The sequence below is a fragment of the Heliangelus exortis genome, chromosome 1 (genome assembly GCF_036169615.1).
Source record: "Heliangelus exortis chromosome 1, bHelExo1.hap1, whole genome shotgun sequence".
NCBI lineage: Eukaryota > Metazoa > Chordata > Aves > Apodiformes > Trochilidae > Heliangelus > Heliangelus exortis.
The window spans coordinates 926306-950554 of record NC_092422.1 but is presented as its reverse complement, the minus strand read 5'-3'; the positions used below and the strand labels follow the sequence as shown (position 1 = coordinate 950554).

The window sequence follows — 24249 nt, the reverse complement described above, 5'->3', positions numbered from 1 at the left end:
CAACCTCCTTTCAGGGACTTGGAGAGAGTGATGAGGTCTCCCCTGAGCCTCCTCTTCTCCAGCCTCAACACCCCCAGCTCCCTCAGCCCTTCCTCACAGCATTTCTGCTGGATCCCTTCCCCAGCCCAGTTGCCTCCTTTGGACCTGCTCCAGCACCTCAAGCTCCTTCCTGAGCTCAGGGGCCCAGAACTGGACACAGGACTCAAGCTCTGGCCTCCCCAGAGCTGAGCACAGGGGCAGAATCCCTTCCCTGGACCTGCTGGCCACGCTCTTCCTCAGCCAGCCCAGGATGCCATTGGCCTTCTTGGCCACCTGGGCACACTGCTGCCTCCTCTTCAGCTTCCTGGCAATCCCAGCTCCCTTTCTGCCACTCTCTGCCCAGCCTGGAGCTCCCCATGGGCTTCTTGTCTTGAACCTCATCCCCTTGGGATCAGCCCAACTCTCCAGTCTCTCCAGGTCCCTCTGCAGAGCCCTCCTGCCTTCCAGCTGATCCACACTCCCCCCAGCTTGGGGTCACCTGGGAATTTGCTGCTGATGGACTCAATCCCCTCATCTAAATCCTCACTAAAGATATTAAACAGCACTGTCACGTTTTGCAGCAGGGGGCATTGATTTCTGCTGCCTTGCTGCCCCCCAACCCCTGTTCCTGAACCCCAAAACCCTCCTTTGCTGGCCTGGCACTTCTGCCTCTATTTAAAGTGCTCTCCAGGACTTGTCCCCCTGCAGGATGCAGCCAAAAAGCTGTTTTTCCAGGAAAAAGTTGCCTCTCTCTTGGACAGGAGCCCTGTGTGAAAAATCCTCCCCCTCCCTGAGAGGAACTTGGGGGAGTTCATTTTTCCCCATCCATTTATTTCCAGGAGGAAACCTGCCCAAGGTTGGGTTTGCAAGGGATTCCTTTCAGTCACTGGGGCAAAATGGAAATAAAATCAAACTTTATGGTCAGAGTTCTTTCGGGGAAATCAAATCCTGGAGTTGGCCAAGTTGCTGGGGGAGTAAAAGGGCTGAGAGCAAGTGGAGCAGCTCCTGGCAGCTGGAGCAGCTGCTGCTTCTCCTGCTTTTATTTTATTTTTATTTTATTTTTATTTTATTTTTATTTTATTTTTATTTTATTTTTATTTTATTTTTATTTTTATTTTTTTATCTTAATTTTATTTTTATTTTATTTTTATTTTTATTTATTTATTTCTATTTTACTTCTATTTTACTTCTATTTTACTTCTATTTTACTTCTATTTTACTTCTATTTTACTTCTATTTTACTTCTATTTTACTTCTATTTTATTTTTATTTTTATTTTTATTTTTATTTTTATTTTTATTTTTATTTTTATTTTTATTTTTATTTTTATTTTTATTTTTATTTTTATTTTTATTTTTATTTTTATTTTTATTTTTATTTTTATTTTTATTTTTATTTTTATTTATTTATTTCTATTTTATTTCTATTTTATTTCTATTTTATTTCTATTTTATTTCTATTTTATTTTTATTTTATTTTTATTTTTGTTTTATTTTTGTTTTATTTTTGTTTTATTTTTGTTTTATTTTTGTTTCCCCTGAGTTTTCCTATAGAATGAGTTTGCTTATTCAGGCCTGAGGATGTGGATGAGATTTGGAAATGAAGAAGAATTTGCTGCCTTTTCCAAGATGTGAATAAAAATTATGTGCAATCTCCTGAGATCTTCTAATTACCTGGGAAGGGCTTGATTGGGTCAGATGTGAGTAATTTAATCAAGACAATTCCAACTAATTTCTCTCTTTCTGATATGGTTTTTCCCCTTGAAACCTCTTCAATAAAGAAAAAAAAATTTGTGTGCTCAGTATCTTCAAGGCAGAATTCCAAATCCTGCCCTTGTCAATTTTTTAGGAATTTTAACTACAAGTTGTCAGCTCTGCAGATTCCTCCCCAGAAATTATTTTGATTTCTTCCTTTGGTCAGGTTCAGCTATGATGGAAGAATCTTGAAGTGTCTTGAGGGATGCAGGAGATGTTCTGGGACTGTGGAGTAATTTAAAATGCAGATTCTTGGTCAGGAAAAAAAAAAAATTTTAAATGATTCCCTGTGCTTGGTTTAACCTTTTTTTTTTCCTTTTTTTTTTTTTTTCCTTTTTTTTTTTTTTTTTTCCTTTTTTTTTTTTTTTCCTTTTTTTTTTTTTTTTTCCTTTTTTTTTTTTCTTTTTTTTTTTTCCCTTTTTTTTTTCCTTTTTTTTTTTTTTTTGGACAACACCTGAAATAAATCCCCTTTAAAAATTGAGGAGGGATTTCTTGGGCCAGGTCAGCTCCTCTTGCTTTGGTATCACTTGCAGTATCTGCACGTTTTTCCTACCTCATAAAGAGAACAAGCAGTTCTCTTGCTGAAGAGAAACTATAAAATGAAATAATGAAATAATAAAATGATAAAATGAAATAATGAAATGATGAAATGATAAAATGAAATAATAAAATGATAAAATAGTAAAATAATGAAGTGAAATAATGAAGTAAAAAGTGAAGTAAAAAGTGAAGTAAAAAGTGAAGTAAAAAGTGAAGTAAAAAGTGAAGTAAAAAAAATGAAGTAAAAAAAAATGAAGTAAAAAAATGAAGTAAAAAAAATGAAGTAAAAAAAATGAAGTAAAAAAAATGAAGTAAAAAAAATGAAGTAAAAAAATGAAGTAAAAAAAATGAAGTAAAAAAAATGAAGTAAAAAAAAAGAGGTAAAAAAAGAGGTAAAAAAAGAGGTAAAAAAAGAGGTAAAAAAAAGAGGTAAAAAAAAGAGGTAAAAAAAAGAGGTAAAAAAAAGAGGTAAAAAAAAGAGGTAAAAAAAAGAGGTAAAAAAAATGAGGTAAAAAAATGAGGTAAAAAAAATGAAGTAAAAAAAAATGAAGTGAGAAAATGAAGTAAAAAAAAATGAAGTAAGAAAATGAAGTAAGAAAATGAAGTAAGAAAATGAAGTAAGAAAATGAAGTAAGAAAATGAAGTAAGAAAATGAAGTAAGAAAATGAAGTAAGAAAATGAAGTAAGAAAATGAAGTAAGAAAATGAAGTAAGAAAATGAAGTAAGAAAAGAAGTAAAAAAAAAGAAGTTAAAGAAGTAAAAAAAAGAAGTTAAAGAAGTAAAAAAAAGAAGAAAAAAAGAAGTAAAAAAAAAGAAGTAAAAAAAGTAAAAAAAGAAGTAAAAAAAAGTAAAAAAAAGTAAAAAAAGAAGTAAAAAAAGTAAAAAAAAAGTAAAAAAGAAGTAAAAAAAAGAAGTAAAAAAAAGAAGTAAAAAAAAAGAAGTAAAAAAAAGTAAAAAAAAGAAGTAAAAAAAAGAAGTAAAAAAAGAAGTAAAAAAAAGAAGTAAAAAAAAAGAAGTAAAAAAAAGAAGTAAAAAAAAAAAAGAAGTAAAAAAAAAAAATATATATATATAACTATTAAATATATAAAATAAAATAAAACTATCTGAGAGGGTGCCCAGAATTTATTCTGTGATCCCAGTTTTAGTTTCCTGCCTGGCCTGGGGTTTGAAGGATCATTCCAGAGAAGTTTTTGGTTCCATTTCTGGGCTGCAGGATGCTCTGAGCAGCAATAATTAGGTTTAAATCTTTGGTCAGCAAAATGCTGTTTTAGGATGGGGAGGTGCAGGATCACAGCTGCTCTTTATAGGGCTGGCTTCCTAATTTTGAATCCTGTGTGGAGCTGAGGGGCTAAAAAAAAGCAGAAAAATCCAAAGCAAAGAGAAGTTTTGTTCTTCAGAGAAACTCTGCCCTAAAATCTGCCCAACTTTTTCCAGGGATTTGTGAAAAACTCCACATTTATTTCTTCTGCCTTTTTCAGGGTTCAGGATTAAATCAGAGGTCGTGTGCATTTCCCCAGCATTGTCTTGGGGTTTCCTTGAAATTTTCTTAAGGTTTTCTTGAAATTTTCTTGAAATTTTCTTGAAATTTTCTTGAAATTTTCTTGAAATTTTCTTGAAATTTTCTTGAAATTTTCTTGAAATTTTCTTGAAATTTTCTTGAAATTTTCTTGAAATTTTCTTGAGGTTTCCTTGGAATTTTCCTGAGGTTTTCCTGAGGTTTTCCTGAGGTTTTCCTGAGGTTTCCTCAAGGTTTTCTTGAAATTTTCTTAAGGTTTCCTTGACGTTTCCTTGACGTTTCCTTGAAATTTCCTTGAAATTTCCTTGAGGTTTCCTTGGAATTTTCTTGAGGTTTCCTTGGAATTTTCTTGAGGTTTCCTTGAGGTTTCCTTGAGGTTTCCTTGAGGTTTTCATGAGGTTTTCATGAGGTTTTCTTGAGGTTTTCTTGAGGTTTTCTTGAGGTTTTCTTGAGGTTTTCTTGAGGTTTTCTTGAGGTTTTCTTGAGGTTTTCTTGAGGTTTTCCTGAGGTTTTCCTGAGGTTTCCTCGAGGTTTCCTCGAAATTTTCTTGAAATTTTCTTGAGGTTTCCTTGAGGTTTCCTTGAGGTTTCCTTGAGGTTTCCTTGAAATTTTCTTGAAATTTTCTTGAGGTTTCCGTGGAATTTCCTTGAGGTTTCCTTGAAGTTTCCTTGGAATTTTCTTGAGGTTTCCTTGCGGTTTCCTTGCGGTTTCCTTGAGGTTTCCTTGCGGTTTCCTTGCGGTTTCCTTGCGGTTTCCTTGAGGTTTCCTTGAGGTTTCCTTGCGGTTTCCTTGCGGTTTCCTTGCGGTTTCCTTGAGGTTTCCTTGAGGTTTCTTTGAGGTTTCCTTGAGGTTTCTTTGAGGTTTCCTTGAAGTTTCCTTGAGGTTTTCCTGAGGTTTTCCTGAGGTTTTCCTGAGGTTTTCCTGAGGTTTTCCTGAGGTTTCCTCGAGGTTTCCTCGAGGTTTTCTTGAAATTTTCTTAAGGTTTCCTTGAGGTTTCCTTGAGGTTTCCTTGAAGTTTTCTTGAAATTTTTTTGAGGTTTCCTTGAAATTTCCTTGAGGTTTCCTTGAGGTTTCCTTGAAATTTTCTTGAGGTTTCCTTGAGGTTTCCTTGAGGTTTCCTTGAGGTTTCCTTGAAATTTTCTTGAAGTTCCCTTGAGGTTCCCTGGAAATTCCCTGGAAATTCCCTGGAAATTCCCTGGAAATTCCCTGGAAATTCCCTTGAAATTCCCTTGAAATTGCCATTTCTTTGAAGGTGACAACAGTCTTTAACTCCCATCTCCTTTTCACCTTCTGCTCTCCAATTCTCTGCAAATTCCCAGGAATTCTGCTGGATGATGTTCCCAGATATTCCCCAGGTGTCACAGACCCAGGAGCATTTTCTCTGGAGCTCTAAACTCTTGTTCAGCTGAATTTGAAGCATTTGATGCCACGGAATCAAACACTCTGGCAAGAAGTGGAGTGGGAAGTTCCCAGGGAAGGTCTTGGTGCTGATTTCAGTGCTTTTCCTGCAATCCATGAGATTTTCCCCATGGATCTTTCCTGGTATTGGCATCTGCCAGGCTCTCCCTTGAGATCTGTTGCAGGAGCTGAGTTGGATCTCTGCTGTCAGGAATGGGGTTGGAAGGAGACAGAGAAATATTTGTCTTTTGATTGTGCCCTTGTTGGGGATTTTTTGTTGTTTTTCTCCCCCATTCAGGTTTTGCTCAAGCAAAGCAGAAATTTGATCAACCTACTCTCACTTTTCTTAGGAATTATGGATGATGGAATTAGGAATTTTGTGAACCTGGGCAAAGTTCAACCATTTGCCTACAAGAAAGCTGGGGGAGGGCTTTGGACACGGGGGGGGAGGGAGAGGAGAAGGGAAATGGGTTAAAAGTTGGAGAGAAAGGGGAGATTGAGGTTGGAGATGGGGAAGAAATTCTGGAATTTGAGGGTGGGGAGAGCCTGGAACAGGTTGAGAGAGTTGGGGGTGTTCAGCATGGAGAAGGAGAAGGAGAAGGAGAAGGAGAAGGAGAAGGAGAAGGAGAAGGAGAAGGAGAAGGAGAAGGAGAAGGAGAAGGAGAAGGAGAAGGAGAAGGAGAAGGAGAAGGAGGAGAAGGAGAAGGAGAAGGTTCTGGGGAGCCCTTGGAGCATCTTCCAGTGCCTGAAGAGGCTCCAGGAAAGCTGGGGAGGGACTTTGGACAAGGGCCTGGAGGGATGGGATGAGGGGGAAGGGTTTCCAGCTGCAAGAGGGGAGATGGAGAGGAGATGGGAGGGAGAAATTGTTTGGGGTGAGGGTGCTGAGCCCCTGTCCCAGGGTGCCCAAGGAAGCTGTGGCTGCCCCATCCCTGGCAGTGTCTCAGCCCAGGTTGGATGGGGCTTGGAGCAACCTGGGCTGTGGGAGGGGTCCCTGCACATCCAGGGGTTGGAACTGGAGGAGCTGGAAGGTCCCTTCCAACCCAACCCAGTCTGGGATTCATTTCCATTCAGAGCAGCTTCCCAAACACAGACTGGGGCAGTGGCTCAGGCCAACCCTGCCTGGGAAGGAGCAATCTGTCTGCTTCATCTTCAGGGTAACCACAGGAATCATGGAATGGGAATTTTGAAGTCTCAGCTCCAGGGGGTGCTGGGACAGCTCAGATCAACAAGAATAAAATTAAAAGGGTTGGAGCAGAGGGGCCTTGAGGTCTCTTCCCTCACCTGGGATTCTGGTGCCTCAGCTACCAGCAGCATCACCTGAAAAGGGATTTATTTCACTCAGGACAGGTTGGAGAGTTGGGCTGATCCCAAGGGGATGAGGTTCAACACAAGAAGCCCCTGGGGAGCTCCAGGCTGGGCAGAGAGTGGCAGAAAGGGAGCTGGGATTGCCAGGAAGCTGAAGAGGAGGCAGCAGTGTGCCCAGGTGGCCAAGAAGGCCAATGGCATCCTGGGCTGGCTGAGGAAGAGCGTGGCCAGCAGGTCCAGGGAAGGGATTCTGCCCCTGTGCTCAGCTCTGGGGAGGCCAGAGCTTGAGTCCTGTGTCCAGTTCTGGGCCCCTGAGCTCAGGAAGGAGCTTGAGGTGCTGGAGCAGGTCCAAAGGAGGCAACTGGGCTGGTGAAGGGATCCAGCAGAAATGCTGTGAGGAAGGGCTGAGGGAGCTGGGGGTGTTGAGGCTGGAGAAGAGGAGGCTCAGGGGAGACCTCATCACTCTCTCCAAGTCCCTGAAAGGAGGTTGGAGCCAGGGGGGGGTTGGGCTCTTTTCCCAGGCAACTCTCAGCAAGACAAGAGGCCATGGTCTCAAGTTGTGCCAGGGGAGGTTTAGGTTGGAAAATTAGAAGGAATTTCTTGATGGAGAGGGGGATCAGGCATTGGAATGGGCTGCCCAGGGAAGGGGTGGATTCTCCATCCCTGGAGATATTTCCAAAGAGCCTGGATGTGGCACTGAGTGCCATGGGCTGGGAACCACGGGGGGAGTGGATCAAGGGTTGGACTTGAGGAGCTCTGAGCTCCCTTCCAACCCAGACAATTCTATGATGCTACAGAGTGCTGAGGATGCAGACAGCCCCTGGAGATCCCCATCCTGCTTTCAAGTGCCAATTTGGAGGCAAATCATTCCCTCTTCCCTACTTAACCCTTCCCAGAGCACTTCCTGTGCTGCCATCTCTCAGTGACCCATTCCAGGTCTGGATGAACCTTTGGGGTCTCATTTTTTGTAGTCCTAGAATACAACCCCATTTTAAATCAGGTAGCTCGAAGCTTGTCTAGTACATGCTTGATGTGTTTTATTACAAATTCTTGCTTATAAAATTCAGCATTAATTATTTTTTGAATGTTGGCCTGCACTGGGAGTTGTATTTTGATTTTTTTTTCCTAGCAGGATGTCCTAGCAAATGTTGTCTCCCTTCCTTGGATGCTTGGACACCTGTGTCCAGGTGTGCTTGGTTCTTCCCAACACTGACATCTCCTCATCTTGATATTCTATTGGTCTGATCCTCTTGGAAAGGTTTGAGTGGGGTATTTTTCCTTTAATCAGTGAAAGGTTCAGCTGAAGAGATGAATATTTTCTGCATTTAGGTGTGGGACATCTTGTTTCTAATTGAAATTTGACAAGAATACAGAAGTCTGGAAACCCCCAGAGGGGAATTTGGAGCCTTCAGAGGGTGGTTGGTTTATGTTTCATATTTTGGAAATATCAGGAGAAAAAGGAATTGTGATTCTACAAAAATGTTAACCTGCTTTGTCTGCTTCTTCCCAATTCTTTACAAAACCAAGAATTCAGGAGAAACTTCCTTCAGCAGAGTTTTTTCTTCTGTGAAGGTTTTACCCCATTGTGCTTGATTTTAATATTCTGTGCTGATTGCCTCCCCCAGAGGAGTTGGGAGTTTACAGGCAAAAAGCTTGTAAAAATGGAGCCCTGTTACTCATCCTGGGCTCTAATCTAACCTAATTATGTCACTGCCAAAATTAAGCACTACTCTTTTAGCCTTACTGGGTGAGTATCAGCCTGAGAAACAGATTTTGCATCAACTGAGTCATCAGGAAAATTCTGATTGCAGAGCTTTTGGTTAGAAATGGGGATACAAGGAGAGGGCACAGCTGCACCTTTTGATAGAAGCAAAAAAAAAAATAAATTTTTCTGTCTGCTGGACACCTTTGGGAGCCCTGGTTTAGGTGATGTTTGCAGAACAGGTCTGTATTCACCCAATAATTTAGGGGAGCTGCATTCCCAAAGGTGCTGGGTACAACCTGACATTAGTCCTACAGTCAAGGAAATTAACTACAGTTATTTTACTTGAAATAACAAATTCTACCATGGAATTTGTTGCAGGGCTTTGATGCACCTGCCAAAAAAACATGGCAGAAATTAGTTTTATATTAAAGAGAAGAGCTTCACTGCTTCTGGGGAATAACAGCTGCCATTCACCTTTTGGAAATGTGTTCCTGGAAAAATGTGTTCCTGGAAAAAAACAGCTTTGTTGTTTTTTTAACCAGTCCTGGTGTAGGTATTCTCATTATTCCCTGTGGAGCACTGGCAGGAAGATGCCAACTTTACAAAAGGAGGAAACCTCTCCAGGTAGCAGCAGGCACTGGACACAAAGCAGCCCCCAGGCAGCACTGATGCCCAAGGCTTTCATCACCCTGAGCCCTTTTCTAACCCAAATCTTTCTGGTCCATCTCCAAAGCACCTTCTCTTCCTCAGCTCTTCACTGATTTTCCTGCCTCTGCAGTGTTTGTTCATCAGTGCTTGGCAAACATTGTGATTGAAGCAGAAACCTCTGAAATCTCCAGAGACTGGGATGTGGTTGGCCAGATTTTACCTTCCTGGTAAAGCAGGGTTTCTGTTTGGGTAAATTAGAATCCCAGAGTGGTTTGGGTTGGAAGGGACCCAAAAGCTCCTCCAGCTCCAACCCCTGGATGTGCAGGGACCCCTCCCACAGCCCAGGTTGCTCCAAGCCCCATCCAACCTGGGCTGAGACACTGCCAGGGATGGGGCAGCCACAGCTTCCTTGGGCACCCTGGGACAGGGGCTCAGCACCCTCACCCCAAACAATTTCTCCCTCCCCAAGATCTCCTCTCCATCTCCCCTCTTGCAGCTGGAAACCCTTCCCCCTCATCCCATCCCTCCAGGCCCTTGTCCCAAGTCCCTCCCCAGCTTTCCTGGAGCCCCTTCAGGCACTGGAAGCTCCTCCAAGGGCTCCCCAGGACCTTCTCTTCTTCACCCTCTTCTTCCCTTTCCCTCCTCTCCTGTCCTCTCTCTTCTCTTCCTTTTCCTCCTCTTCCTCTCCTCTCTCCTCCATGCTGAACACCCCCAACTCTCTCAACCTGTTCCAGGCTCTCCCCACCCTCAAATTCCAGAATTTCTTCCCCATCTCCAACCTCAATCTCCCCTTTCTCTCCAAGTTTTAACCCATTTCCCTTCTCCTCTCCCTACCCCCCCGTGTCCAAAGCCCTCCCCCAGCTTTCTTGGAGCCCCTTCAGATATTGGAAGGTTGCTCTGAGCTCACCTGGGAGCCTCCTCTTCTCCAGGCTGAACAACCCCAATCCCTCAGCCTGGCTTCCCAGGGAGCTGCTCAGCCCTCTGAGCATTTCAGTGGCTCCTCTGGACACCTTCCAGGAGCTCTGTGTCCTTCTGATGCTGGGGACTCCACAACTGGACACAGGACTCCAGCTGGGTGGGATTGTTATGATTCTAAATTAATGATGGTTCTAAAGGAATTAAAACAATCTGGGAAGAAGTGCAAAGCCTGGAGCAAAGTGCAGCCCATCCTCCTGTGCAGGGATTCTCCCAGCATCTGTGTTCTGCAGCCTTGTTACAGCCCTCAATTTAAAAGTTTTAAAATAGTTTTTCCTAACTTTTTCAATATTATTTTTAAGAATAATTGGACTGTCTACGTTTTACTTGCATTGCTGGATCTGATTTTCATTAAAGTGTTTTTAGGGTCCCAGACAGTTTTCCTACAGAGCTGGAGGAGCACAGGAGGAGGCAGCTGAGGCTTGTTTTTTGGTCTTTATTCCAGTGCTCATCTTGTGGTCTTTATACTTAACTGAGGCAAGATAAATATGGAATCACAGAATTAACTTTTTTTTTTTTTTTGTCTTCACCATCCTGACATTGCCCTCCATGCAGTATTTCAATACCAGATCTGTCTACAAGGACATGAAAATTTTCAGTGATGCAAAAAAAAAAAAAATGCCAGGAAACTTGAGCTGTCCTTAAACTTGCTGCTCTTAAATTAAACTGGGTGGATTTTATTTATACTGCTCTCAAGAGGCTTTCCAAGTTGCTTTTGGGTTTTCCCATATACCAACCACTCTTCAATGCTCTCCAAAGTTTTTATTCAGCCACTGGGGCAGTTTGGATGATATTTCTACTCAAAATATGAAAAGATTTCTAGGAAAGTTGTCATCTCATGACAAGTAATATGTGGTAAATTAGTAGTAAACTTCACCAAACAGCTGACTCTCTGCTTTTCAACACTGTCATATCCCAAGGACTTCAGGGAGGGTCCTGTTTATTTTTTAATTATGATTCATGGGTTGAATCATCAATTGAGGATGGTTTCCTGGGTTCTGGTGTGCTCCCAGTCATGCCAGCACCAGGCTTGTTTTAAGGGCAAGACCATTTAATACAAAATTTAAATTTAAATTCTTTTCAAGTGCCTTTTGGGGGGGTCACTGCAAAGTGGGGGATTTGGGGCTGTGTCACTGTGTGCCCTGTTTCTTTTACCTTGGTTTAGGTCTCTGCAACCTAAATCAGGATTGTTCAGCCTTCCTTGGTATTAAGGGGGAAAATATTCTCCTCTTTGCTTCTCTATCACCTCAATAGGAGCAAAAATTAGGGAGGAATGACCCCAAAATTCCTAATATTGTTATTTTATGTGAATTTCACTCACACATCATTTGTTTCCAGCCCTAAACTGTTGTGTAACACCAGTCTGTTCTCTTCAGTGTATGTAATGATGCCTCTATGCCAATTTAAGGGGAAGAGTTAAAAAATAACCTCTAACTGATTTTTTTTGGTGTTTTTATGTGTTTTTCAGCCCTGGAAGAAAACGTGATTTTTCACCAGTGCTCTGGAGCCAGTACTTTGAATCCATGGAAGATGTTGTGGTAGAAAATGAAACTGGCAAAGATATATCCTTTTTTTTTTTCCTGATTGAACTGATTTTCAGTGATAGGGGTGAGGAATTTCTTCTCATCTTTTATTTTATAGGGATCACAGTAAGTAGAACAATCCCTTTCAAGCTGACAGTGCTAGCAAGGTCAAGTCCTGCTATTGCTTCTTGAGTAATAATCAATCTTAAAAGGTGTTTCTGACAGTCCTGGCTCACTGGGGACATCCCAGACAATTGGAAGTTGGTGAATGTCACGCCAATCCACAAAAAGAGCTGGAAGGAGAACCTGGAAAACTCCAGGCCCATCAGCCTGACCTCAGTGCCTGGCAGGGTTATGGAGCAGCTCATCCTCAGTGTAATCCCACAGCTCCTGCAGGAGGGACAAGGGATCAGACCCAGCCAGCACGGGGTTAGGAAGGGCAGGTCCTGTCTGACCAACCTGAGCTCCTTTTATCATCAGGGGGCTGCCTGGGGATGAGGGGAAGGCTGTGGATGTGCTCTACCTGGACTTCAGCAAGGCCTTTGGCACCGTCTCCCAGAGGATTCTCCTGAAAAAGCTGTCAGGCCACAGCTTGGCCAGGGGCATCTGTGCTGGGTTAGGAACTGGCTGGAGGGCCGGGCCCAGAGAGTGGTGCTGAACGGGGCTGCATCAAAATGGCGGCCGTGGTGTCCCCCAGGGATCAGTGTTGGGCCCAGTTCTATTTAATATCTTTAGTGAGGATTGAGATGAGGGGATTGAGTCCATCAGCAGCAAATTCCCAGGTGACCCCAAGCTGGGGGGAGTGTGGATCAGCTGGAAGGCAGGAGGGCTCTGCAGAGGGACCTGGAGAGACTGGAGAGTTGGGCTGATCCCAAGGGGATGAGGTTCAAGACAAGAAGCCCCTGGGGAGCTCCAGGCTGGGCAGAGAGTGGCAGAAAGGGAGCTGGGATTGGCAGGAAGCTGAAGAGGAGGCAGCAGTGTGCCCAGGTGGCCAAGAAGGCCAATGGCATCCTGGGCTGGCTGAGGAAGAGCGTGGCCAGCAGGTCCAGGGAAGGGATTCTGCCCCTGTGCTCAGCTCTGGGGAGGCCAGAGCTTGAGTCCTGTGTCCAGTTCTGGGCCCCTGAGCTGAGGAAGGAGCTTGAGGTGCTGGAGCAGGTCCAAAGGAGGCAACTGGGCTGGTGAAGGGATCCAGCAGAAATGCTGTGAGGAAGGGCTGAGGGAGCTGGGGGTGTTGAGGCTGGAGAAGAGGAGGCTCAGGGGAGACCTCATCACTCTCTCCAAGTCCCTGAAAGGAGGTTGGAGCCAGGGGGGGGTTGGGCTCTTTTCCCAGGCAACTCTCAGCAAGACAAGAGGCCATGGTCTCAAGTTGTGCCAGGGGAGGTTTAGGTTGGACATTCGAAAGAATTTCTTGATGGAGAGGGGGATCAGGCATTGGAATGGGCTGCCCAGGGAAGGGGTGGATTCTCCATCCCTGGAGATATTTCCAAAGAGCCTGGATGTGGCACTGAGTGCCATGGGCTGGGAACCATGGGGGGAGTGGATCAAGGGTTGGACTTGAGGAGCTCTGAGCTCCCTTCCAACCCAGACAATTCTAGGATTCTATGGTTTTACTCAGAGTGTATTTGTTTCTTTGAATATCAACTAAACATTCCATCCATTACTAAGCTGGGAAGGGTTAAAAAGTTCATGTGGTGCTGAGGGACATGTTTTAAGCACCAGAATTAGTAGAATCAGGTTAATAGTTGGACTTGATCTTAAAGCTCTTTTTTCCAACCAAAATAATGCTGTTATTCTGCATTTTACACCATGCAGACCCCAGGTGTGGTTTTCTCTTCTTCTTGCACCTCAAATTGCAGTCAAGGAAGCTTCTCCTGGCCAAGGTAGGGGGGGGTGGTGCCACCCCAGGGTCTCCTGAGGGTGTCAAACCAGGTTTTGACTGCTGCTCTTTGCTCTGCAGTATCCCTGCCCCCTTTTTCAAGTGTTCATGGTGCCTTTTTGCTGCTTTTCAAGCTGAGTTCCCTTTGCCACTCTTCCAGTTTCTGTTTGGTCCAGCTGATGGCAGTCATCCCCTTCCCTGTGCTCAAACTGGGAGCTGTGGGACTGCCCCAGCAAGTAGAATCTCTGAAGGTACCAGGAGAGGACTTCCCATCTGTCCTGCAGCTCTGACCAAAGCAGTTTGAGAGGTATTTCCAAGGTCTTTTGACCTAATTCCAGAATGGAAACATTTTTTAATCTGTGTTTAAGTAACACAGCCAAGTGGTTTCAGTTGCTGCATACTTTGTAGGCTTGCAGGCTTTGGCCATTAGGAAAACTAAATTTTCAAGCTATTTCCAAATCCCAACTCAGCAATTAATTCTCTAAGATCAGGAGCAATGCTTTGCAATGGAATTCCAGCTCTTTGCCATTGCAAAATTGCAAAACAATTCAAAATTTTGCAGTGCTTTGGAAGGAGAGAGTTTTCTCCCCTTGTTTTGCTCAGCTTGTCTTTATTTTGTGTTTATCAAAGCTGATTCCATTAATTCTTTGTTAAATGATGTAAGGGCCCTGCACACCCTTGAGGCTTCACAAATAATAAAATAGAGAGGATCATGGAGCTGTTTGGTCAGAAGCATCTTAATTTTCAGCAAGTTTTAGTCTGAAGAAGAGGAGGCTGAGGGGAGAGCACCTTGCTCTCCACAACTCCCTGAAAGGAGCTTGGTTGCCCAATACCTCAGCAACCTCTTTCTACCCCCTCATATTTTGAGAGGACAAACTCCAGGTGATGAAACTTGAAGCTGACAAAACCCCCTGGAAGTGAAATGGCCCAGGGAGCACCTGCAGATCCAGAGGGCACTGGAATATTCAGCAGGAAAAGGATGGAGGAGCCTCATCAGTAACTGCAGCTGGCATGGTTTGGTTTAGGGGAACACTTCTGTGCACCCCAGAAAAGGAGGGGAGCAGCAGAAAGAGGTGAAGAGAGTCACCTGGGGTGTTGGTCAGAGGTTTGGGCACTGAACACAGATCCCACAACTGCCAGTTCTGTGCCTTTCCCCAAGGGGTATTGTTTTTAGCAATAATTAAACTGATTTTTATGTGTCCAAAAAACATCCTGAAAGGGAATTCAGCTACCCTGGTGAAGCCTCTTTCCTGTGTACCTGCCAGAGGGTAATTATATTGCCTTAAAAATCTTATTTCCTGGTTTCCCTGACACTTTTTCTTGGATTTAAGAAGAAAAAGACACCAAAGCAAAATGATGTTTTCCCCACTATGTGCTGAGTGGGGTTTGGTTTTTCTTTTAGGGTACAGGCAGGAGGTTTGTGGATTACAGGAAAGAGGTTTGGGCAGCAGGAAAACAACCCTTGAAACTTAAATAACTTTTCTCCAGGTTGTGCTTACACGTGTCTGTTGATCAGGGGGAGGAATGGGGCTTTTGGGTAGAAATAAAACCCACTTGGGACTCCCAAAATTGATTTTATGTCCTTAACTGTTCATACACTTTTCGAATTTACAAGAGTGGATTGGAGGGACCAGTTTTACTGCTGCTGCATGGTGGAGGCCATTCTGCTCTTTCCTGGGCTGTCTTTACTGTAAGTAAGCTGCTGTTTTATAGAAAAAAAAAAATTAATAGATATGCAAATATAATCCTCTGAGCATGGAAGGGAACTGACTCACCAGTCAGTTGTGTGAAGCACAGGCAAATCAGTTCAGAAAGCTGAGCTGATAAAAATAATTGATAATAAATCTTATAATCTCAGTCAAATCTTCTAATTTAAACAATAAATTTCTAAAACTTCTAAAATAAAATCTTCTTTCACTGTGTATTTATTAAATAGGCAAAGCATGTGTAAAGATTTCTCATCTACCTCTTTTTGTTTGTGTGTTTTAATTATCAGCACAAACCAAAGCTATGTCTGGCAAAGAGCTGGTGGGTTTTCATGAAGTGCCAAGACATTCCTCATTATAACATACCCAGATTTTTTTTCAGAAAGCTGCTTTTTCAGGGCTACCAATCAAAATCCAGCAGCTTTATCTCATCATAACAGATTTATCTTTGCATGGTTAAGGTCCTGCTTGACCTGTTGAGAAGCCTCAAACAGCTTAAAACAGGAACTGGGGACTGAATAAATTCAATTTCCTCCCTCCCACTCCTTCCCTTTCAAAAATAAGGAAAAAAAAAGAAGAAATAAAACTTTTAAAGCATTTCAAGAACATTAAAAAACCTTTTATTTGACACCTCTTTGATCCAGGAGCTCTTTGGGCACAGGAAGATGTTCTGGGATGAGTTCTTTGGCAGTGCAAGTGGAAAGACAAAGTTTTTACATCTCTCTGTCCCTGATCTTCTGAAACTGATGAATTTTTAGTCTTAAATCTCTGTATTAAGTTACTTGCTTGTGGCTCACTGGTTGCCAAGCTGGACAGATGTCTTTTCCTCTGTTAGTTTTGTATTTTTGTTGTGGTAAAAAAGTGCAAAGTTAGACACAGGGCCAGGTAGATTTACACCTTGCAGCTGGAGGAAGAAACTACCCCAACAACAACTTCATGGGATGGAATTCCTTGCTTTGGGCATTTTGATGTGAAAGTTTGTCCCCAAGCAATTAGGTTTGGGATGGAGCAGAAAATAAACCCCTCCCCTCCCAAACTGTCCTGTCCCAAAAAAAAAAAATCAAGGAGAAAGTGAAGCTGGGAACACTGAGAGTAACCCCCTTTAAAATATAAACTAAACTTAAAATATAAAATTAAATACAAATTAAAAAGAAAATAGAAATAAGATAAAAATAAAATAGCCTGCAGGAGTGGTGTCCTCCTTTTTTTTTTTATTTACTTATTGACCTGGTAACTTCCCAGGTGATGCATTTGTGTTTCTCTTGGCCAATTTATTTTTTTGGGATAAAACTCAGGCCACTGGGAAGCTTCTCAATCTTTCCCATCATGTTGGTGATCCTCTTGCTTTACTCCCTGCTGCCAATATTTTGCTTTTTAGCAAAAATCTGACTCATGAAATTATTTCTTAGGTGCATAAGCACCTTGCAGGTCGAGGTTTCAGGGTGTCTTTAGGGGGACTGAAATATTAAGTGGTGGATTTGCTGGGTTTGAGGAGCTGAACCCCCAAACTGGTAGGACTGGGTTGCTTTCAGATCTCTGCCCATGATGTAGGTGGTTCTGTTAAGAACTCCTCAACAAATTCCCCCCCTCCTGCAGGACTGTTATTTGAATAATCAATGCTTCCTTACCCCAAAAATCTTCTTCTCATCAAAAAAATGCCACTTAGTGGCTGTGATGCTTTAAATAACTTCTGTAAATTGAGCTGTCAGGGACAAACAGAGCCATCAGCATCTTGCAGCTCTACCTTGCCTTAAATAAAGATTTCCTCACTTCTTCCCCCTGCCTGCTTTGCACCAATCAAGTTGTGAACATTGCAGCCTTACTGCAAAATCCTCTTTGAGAGCAAAGTGAATGTGTGCTGCAAAGCAGCTGCTTCATCTTCATGGCATGGCCAGGATTAATTTGGGGGAAGGAGGGGAATCATTTCAGTGTCTGTAATCCTACTGCTCCAGTTCACTTTTCAGAGGTTCTTCCAAGCTTAAATTCAGTATCCCAGCAAGCACACCTAGTGCCTTACTCCCAGGGCAATAAATATCCCCAGAGACAGCCTGAACAATGGTGGAAAGGATGGAATTTTGGTTAACTAAGGGTAATTTATATGGAATATTTTTGCTTGCTTGCTTTGACACCTCATCCAATCCAGGTTCAGCTGCTTTGTTGACACTGGGGAGTTTTTGTCCCCCCCTGGAGCCTGTGCTGTTGTTTCAGGGAGTGTTTGATGCTGTTAATTCCTTCTGTGGATGAGTTGTGGCACTTTGTAAATCATATTTTCTTTGTCCCTTCTTGCAGTCTGCCATTATTAGCAGGATTCAGTGCAGGATTGTGGCTTTAGACCTCAGAGGCCATGGTAAGTCAAATTAATTTTAAATTGCATTAGTACATGCTCTTTTCTTTTTTTTTTTTTTAAAGAAGATATAATGAATCTCTCCCAAGGTGTGTTAAGAAGACATCCCTCAGGCATCCTGATTTTTATTCAAAAGCAGGGAGGGGCAAGTGGCTTCTGGAGTTCTGTAGCCACTTGTCCTCAGGTGTGGAAGCTGAGCCTTCCTGTGTCTCTCTGCAAGGCAGTGGTGGACTTGTTCTTCCCAAACCCCTCCACCAACCCCCTCCTTCCTATTTTCATAACTTTTGGGTGGTCTTTACCATTAGAAAGAAGATCTGGTCTTTAATTTAAGATATGTGGCAAATAGGGAACAGTTAGGGAAACAGGGTATTTCCTAGCCATGAGCTATAATGGGATAAAGTACCAATTGTTCACATAATTTCTGGGTTTTTTAATTATTCATGGTAACTGCAGTAGGCTTGCTCTTGCTAACTGTGCCAGAAAGTTTTGGATAATTGTTGTTTTAAAACCTGAGGGGTCTGAAAGGTTTCAGCTTATGTGAACATCACTTTTTTCTCTTCTTTCCTTCAGGAGAAACAAAAGTGAGAAATCCTGAAGATCTGTCTGCAGAGACAATGTCAAAGTAAGGAAGCTTGTGCTCCCTTCAGTATTTCTCTTTTCAAAACCCCTTTTTTTTTTTTCCTTGATTGAACAACAAACTACTTGAGGCCACATAACCCTCATTGAAGTGATGAAGATTTCATTTCACATGAATTCAGGTCATTATCTCTTCTTTTCCTTCCATTTCTGGAAGAGTTGGAAATTTATTTGAAATCACATCTCTCCCAGCTGTGTCAGATTCCAAAGTGGAGTAATTTGAGTCATTTTCTAGGTGCCCTGAGTTTTTAAGCTCACTTTAAAGATCATAGAACCATGGAATCACAGAATGGCTGAGGGTGGAAGGGACATTAAGAGCTCCTCTCCTCCAAGTTCCCTGCCATGCCCAGGGACACCTCATCCATCCCAGGATGCTCCAAGCCTCATCCAGCCTGGTCCTGAACACCTCCAGGGAGGGGACATCCACAATTTCTCTGGGAAATCTGTCCCAGAGTCTCACCACCTGAGGAATTTCTTCCTAAGATCCAGTCTGAACTTCTTCTCCTTCAGTTTGAAACCATTTCCCTTGTCCTGTCCCTGGACACTTTTATGAAAATTCCCTCTCCATCCTTCCTGGAGGTTCCTTCAGGGTTTGGGACACAGCTCTAAAGTCCCCCCAGAGTCTCCTCTTTTTCAGGCTGAACAATCCCAGCTCCCTCAGCCTCTCCTCCTGCTCCAGCCCCTGGATCACCTTTGTGGCCTCCTCTGGACTCATCCCAACAAATCTTTGTCCTTCTGGTGGGAACACCAGAACTGGATGGAATATTTGAGGTGAAGTCTCACAAGAGCAGAGTAGAAGGGGGGGAGCATCACCTCTCTTGCTCTGCTGTCCATGGGACAGGGAGGGGACATCCACAATTTCTCTGGGAAATCTGTCCCAGAGTCTCACCACCTGAGGAATTTCTTCCTAAAATCCAGTCTGAACCTCTTCTCCTTCAGTTTGAAACCATTTCTGGACACTTTTGTGAAAATTCCCTCTCCATCCTTCCTAGAGGTTCCTTCAGGGATTGGGGGGCAGCTCTAAAGTTCCCCCAGAGTCTCCTCTTTTTCAGGCTGAACAAACCCAGCTCCCTCAGCCTCTCCTCCTGCTCCAGCCCCTGGATCACCTTTGTGGCCTCCTCTGGACTCATCCCAACAAATCTTTGTCCTTCTGGTGGGAACACCAGAACTGGATGGAATATTTGAGGTGAAGTCTCACAAGAGCAGAGTAGAAGGGGGGGAACATCACCTCTCTTGCTCTGCTGGCCATGGGATAGGGAGGGGACATCCACAGTTTCTCTGGGAAATCTGTCCCAGAGTCTCACCACCTGAGGAATTTCTTCCTAAGATCCAGTCTGAACTTCTTCTCCTTCAGTTTGAAACCATTTCTGGACACCTTTATGAAAATTCCCTCTCCATCCTTCCTGGAGGTTCCTTCAGGGATTAGGGGGCAACTCTAAGGTCCCCCCAGAGTCTCCTCTTTTTTAGGCTCTCCTCATGGCAGAGCTGCTCCAGCCCCTGGATCATCTTTGTGGCCTCCTCTGGACTCATCCCAACAAATCTTTGTCCTTCTGGTGGGAACACCAGAACTGGATGGAATATTTGAGGTGAAATCCCACAAGAGCAGAGCAGAGGGGGGGGAACATCACCTCTCCTGATCTTCTGGCTCTTGATGCATCCTAGGGTGAGCACACAGTGAGCTTTTTGTCCATCACCACCCCCAAATCTTTCTCTTCAGGGCTCCTCTCAACCCAGCTTGTTGGAATTGTGCCTAAAATGGGCTTGACCTTGGCACTTGGACTTGGTGTGAACCTCATGCAACCAGTTTGCACTGCTCCATTTCTCAAGCCTCTGGAGGGCAACTTTTCCCTCAAGTGAATCCACCACCCCATCAGCAACTTCCTGAGGGTGAACCCTTCAAACCTGCAGCACAACCTTGGAAATTTCCTAATTGGGGCATTTTAGCCTGAAATCATCACTGGTTCTTCCTCAGCTCTTCCAGCCACTGTGCCTGCCTTGGAGTGGCAGCATCCCCAAAGTCTGGAGCACAAACTTCAAGCTTTTCCCAACTCCCCCAACCTTTTTTTTGGGAATCAAATCCCCCTCTTGACAAAGCCCTAAGAAAAGCAAACCCCCAGTGCTAAGCACATTCTGTCTGTGTCCACATTTAGCACAAAGAGGCTCTTTGCTGTGACTCCCAATGAAATCAGGAAGGATTTGGTAACTTTCATATGAGCAAATCCTCTTGGTTTGTTGTGGGGAGGCCATGTGTGAAATGTATTCTGACTTCCATTGTCTGCCTTATTGCTCCTGCTTTAGGGCTTGTCAGCTCCTGCTGTGTTACCCTCCTGAGGACAAGCTGGATGAAATTATTAGGATTTTTTTTACATTCTGGAGCAGCACTGGTGTGAAGGGAAAACAAGTTGCCTTTTGTTTGTTTTTTTTTTTTAAAACCTTTCCTCTCCCCTTAGCTTGAAACTTAACATGGATGCCTTCAATTATATTCAATTATTCAGGTTTTTTTTCTCCCCAAATCCTCAAGCACTTTGCTCAAACTTTTTGATTTTTTTTGGCTTGTTTTCCCTTTTTTCGTGGCAATACTGCTCAGGTCTCTGGTTCCTCTGGATTGTTTCAGGCAGGAAAGCAGCTTTGGGTGTTTCTACTGCAGAGCAGTGTAGATTTCCATCACAGGTTCTGCTGCTCTTTTGGGTTTTCTGAGGCCCAGCTTTTGCTTTAGGGAGGGGACAGGGAAATTGCCCCTTGCCTGGCAGAGAGCCTGAATCTTTTTGCTTGTGCTTGGGGTTCTCTTTGCCTTGGTTTGTAGTTATTTTAATTGCAAAAGGTCTCTCAGAATGATTTTTTTAGTCTGTACTTCCCATGGCAGAGGATTTGGCAGCTTTCTTGCCTTTCATTTAACATCCCCACCCAGCTAATGTAAAAAAAAAGTTCTCTCCAGAGGTTTCTTTTAAATGAGGACTTTTGTTGAGAGAAAGGGAAATAACACATTTGTTCAGAAAAATATTGGCTTGAATTATATTCTGAATTTTGGTGCCTAGAAGAAACAGTGATAAGAGAACAACCTTGTCTCAATTACCTGTGGAATAAAAGAGAATCACAGAATCCTAGAATTGTCTGGGTTGGAAGGGAGCTCAGAGCTCCTCAAGTCCAACCCTTGATCCACTCCCCCCGTGGTTCCCAGCCCATGGCACTCAGTGCCACATCCAGGCTCTTTGGAAATATCTCCAGGGATGGAGAATCCACCCCTTCCCTGGGCAGCCCATTCCAATGCCTGATCCCCCTCTCCATCAAGAAATTCTTTCTCATGTCCAACCTAAACCTCCCCTGGCACAACTTGAGACCATGGCCTCTTGTCTTGCTGAGAGTTGCCTGGGAAAAGAGCCCAACCCCCCCCTGGCTCCAACCTCCTTTCAGGGACTTGGAGAGAGTGATGAGGTCTCCCCTGAGCCTCCTCTTCTCCAGCCTCAACACCCCCAGCTCCCTCAGCCCTTCCTCACAGCATTTCTGCTGGATCCCTTCACCAGCCCAGTTGCCTCCTTTGGACCTGCTCCAGCACCTCAAGCTCCTTCCTGAGCTCAGGGGCCCAGAACTGGACACAGGACTCAAGCTCTGGCCTCCCCAGAGCTGAGCACAGGGGCAGAATCCCTTCCCTGGACCTGCTGGCCACGCTCTTCCTCAGCCAGCCCAGGATGCCATTGGCCTTCTTGGCCACCTGGGCACACTGCTGCCTCCTCTTCAGCTTCCTGCCAATCCCAGCTCCCTTTCTGCCCCTCTCTGCCCAGCCTGGAGCTCCCCATGGGCTTCTTGTCTTGAACCTCATCCCCTTGGGATCAGCCCAACTCTCCAGTCTCTCCAGGTCCCTCTGCAGAGCCCTCCTGCCTTCCAGCTGATCCACACTCCCCCCAGCTTGGGGTCACCTGGGAATTTGCTGCTGATGGACTCAATCCCCTCATCTCAATCCTCACTAAAGATATTAAACAGCACTGAGGAACACACAGGACTCAGACAGGGCTCAGAGCCGGACTTGGCTTGGATCTCTATTTCTTCCTCCCATGGTAAGAAATCTTCAGCAGTGGATCAGGGTATGAGATGGTCACCCCTGCTTTTCTCTTGAATTTGTCAGGGATGTTGGGAACGTGGTGGAAGCTCTCTATGGGGACCTCCCTCCCCCCATCATGCTGATTGGGCACAGCATGGGAGGAGCCATCGCGGTGCACACGGCGGTCGCAAATTTGGTGCCAAGTTTGCTGGGGCTCTGCATGATTGATGTTGTGGAAGGTAAGGTCCTGTACCCTTGGCTGGGGTTCTGTGCCTTGGGTAGGATTCTGTACCCTTGGGAGGGGTCCTGTCTTCCACATTCACCTTTTTCTTTTAACCCCAAATCCCTGAACTCAGGAAGCTTTGCCCACCCAGCCCGATTCCATCCTCCTTATGCTCCCTACACAAAAGTCTTTCTGGTGTGACCCCTCCTTTTTTGCAAGTCCCAAGCTGGCTTTCTGCTTGCTATTTTCCTGATAATGTCTTTGCAAATACATTCATATTAGTGGGGTTTTTTTCTATAACCCATGGTCTGAATGTCCTACCTATCCAAATCCTCATTTTCTAACGTGTGAGCAGGGATGACTCTCAGCTTAAGAGCACTAAGCTGTCCATTCCTTATCAGAATTAAATCCCCACTGAGCTCCAGCTCTGAGGGTGTTCCCTGGTAGCCAGTTTTGTAGAGCAGGACAGGGCAATCATTTTGTCAGATGCCATCAATTTAAAATGCTTGGTTTCAGGTACAGCCATGGATGCACTGAACAGCATGCAGAACTTCTTAAGGAGTCGTCCCAAAACCTTCAAATCACTTGAGAATGCCATTGAGTGGAGGTATGGCTCCAAAATCACTGATTGTTGGCTCTCAAAGGAAACAAAACTTTATATATATTGTCTGTTTTCTCCTTTTGCACTCACTTTCCCAACTATTCTCACCAGTTCCTTGGCTGAGCTGACAGAGAGGGAGAGGTTGCAAATATAATTAATTTCCTAGGAGAGCTGACTGGGCATTGGAAAAGGAACTTCTAAGAGTTTCAACTGAGGGAAAGCTTCCTGGGAGGAATTGCAGCTTCCTTTGAAATGTCCCAGCTCTTACAGAAGCTTGAGACATGGCTCCTGTGCATCAGAAACAGGATTTGTTGTCAAGTCATCAAGAATTATTTTACTCTTATCAGCTGAGTTTGAAAGGGAGAGGCCTCATGGTCAAGTTTGTCGATTGCACTACAGAAAACCAATTTTTCTTACCAAATATCCAAGAAGTTTCTAACCTCTCCCTGCAATGAAATGTTTTTAACCCCATTTCACTGTTTCCCCACCAGTGCCTCCCCCATGTGTCTTAAATTCAAGTAAATGGGCAGGAAATGTGAGCAGCTCCATACAGCAGGAGGTTTGGGGATGGTTTGGGGATCTCCAGAAGGTTTTTGCTCCTGTTTCTGGGCCAGAAAATTACTGGTTCTGCTGTATAACTATTTATGTCCTTTTGTTTGTTTTTCTTTCCAGTGTAAAAAGTGGACAAATAAGAAACCTTGAATCTGCCAGAGTCTCTATGGTTGGTCAAGTCAAACAGTAGGTGGTTTGTTTGTTTTTAAAAAACTGAAAATCAACTTGTTGCTCTGGGTACACAAGCAAGAGAGAGCTGAAACTGCCTCTTCCCAGGTGCAGTCTGTGTGGAAATAAATGCATTCAAAAACTCAGTCCATGCCAAAGTATTGAGCTGGAGGAAAGGAGGAGAAGTTGAGCAGGGAAAGGTTGAATTAGAAGTTGTAAAAGAGCTGTTGCCATGGTTTTTATTCAGCCTGGTGTTCAATATTTCCAGTAGTGGGGCTGCCACACTTCTCTTGGATCAGAATCATTGTCTGTGAGGGTTTCTTTCTATCTGGTTTTTCCCTTCCTGATTACATTCCTGATGTTCCTAGCTTGAACATCCAAAACATTCTGGTTTCCTGGTGTTTCTGGCAGCTGTCACACCCAAGATTCAGCATCTGCCTTAATGATTTGGGTTTGTGGTTTGGTTTTTTGTGGGATTTTTTTTTGCCCTGTCCCACCCTCATTAACTTCCAGAGCAACTGGTACTGGGAAGCAACACTGGGCAGCAGGATGGTTGTGTTAAGGTGGATCTGATCAAAGATCAAAGATCCCACTCTGAAAAGTATAAGACAAATAAGAAACCTTGAATCTGCCAGAGTCTCTATGGTTGGTCAAGTCAAACAGTAGGTGGTTTGTTTGTTTTTAAAAAACTGAAAATCAACTTGTTTGTTGTACAGTACCATTAC

At 43.8% G+C, this 24249-nt stretch overlaps 1 protein-coding gene across 2 annotated transcripts in view; it reads left to right on the top strand.

The window, feature by feature from the left end:
- Nucleotides 1–24249, top strand: part of PPME1 (protein phosphatase methylesterase 1) — a 41645-nt gene that overhangs the window by 7030 nt on the left and 10366 nt on the right. The window contains exons 2-8 of one of the 2 annotated variants that reach the window (XM_071758305.1): nucleotides 11328–11421; nucleotides 14856–14948; nucleotides 17254–17311; nucleotides 17879–17930; nucleotides 22065–22219; nucleotides 22720–22810; nucleotides 23477–23542. In XM_071758305.1, the coding sequence (XP_071614406.1) occupies nucleotides 11328–11421; nucleotides 14856–14948; nucleotides 17254–17311; nucleotides 17879–17930; nucleotides 22065–22219; nucleotides 22720–22810; nucleotides 23477–23542 (609 nt within the window). Of the gene's footprint in view, nucleotides 1–11327; nucleotides 11423–14855; nucleotides 14949–17253; nucleotides 17312–17878; nucleotides 17931–22064; nucleotides 22220–22719; nucleotides 22811–23476; nucleotides 23543–24249 lie in introns of both variants that reach the window. The other variant, XM_071758392.1, reaches the window with a different exon arrangement.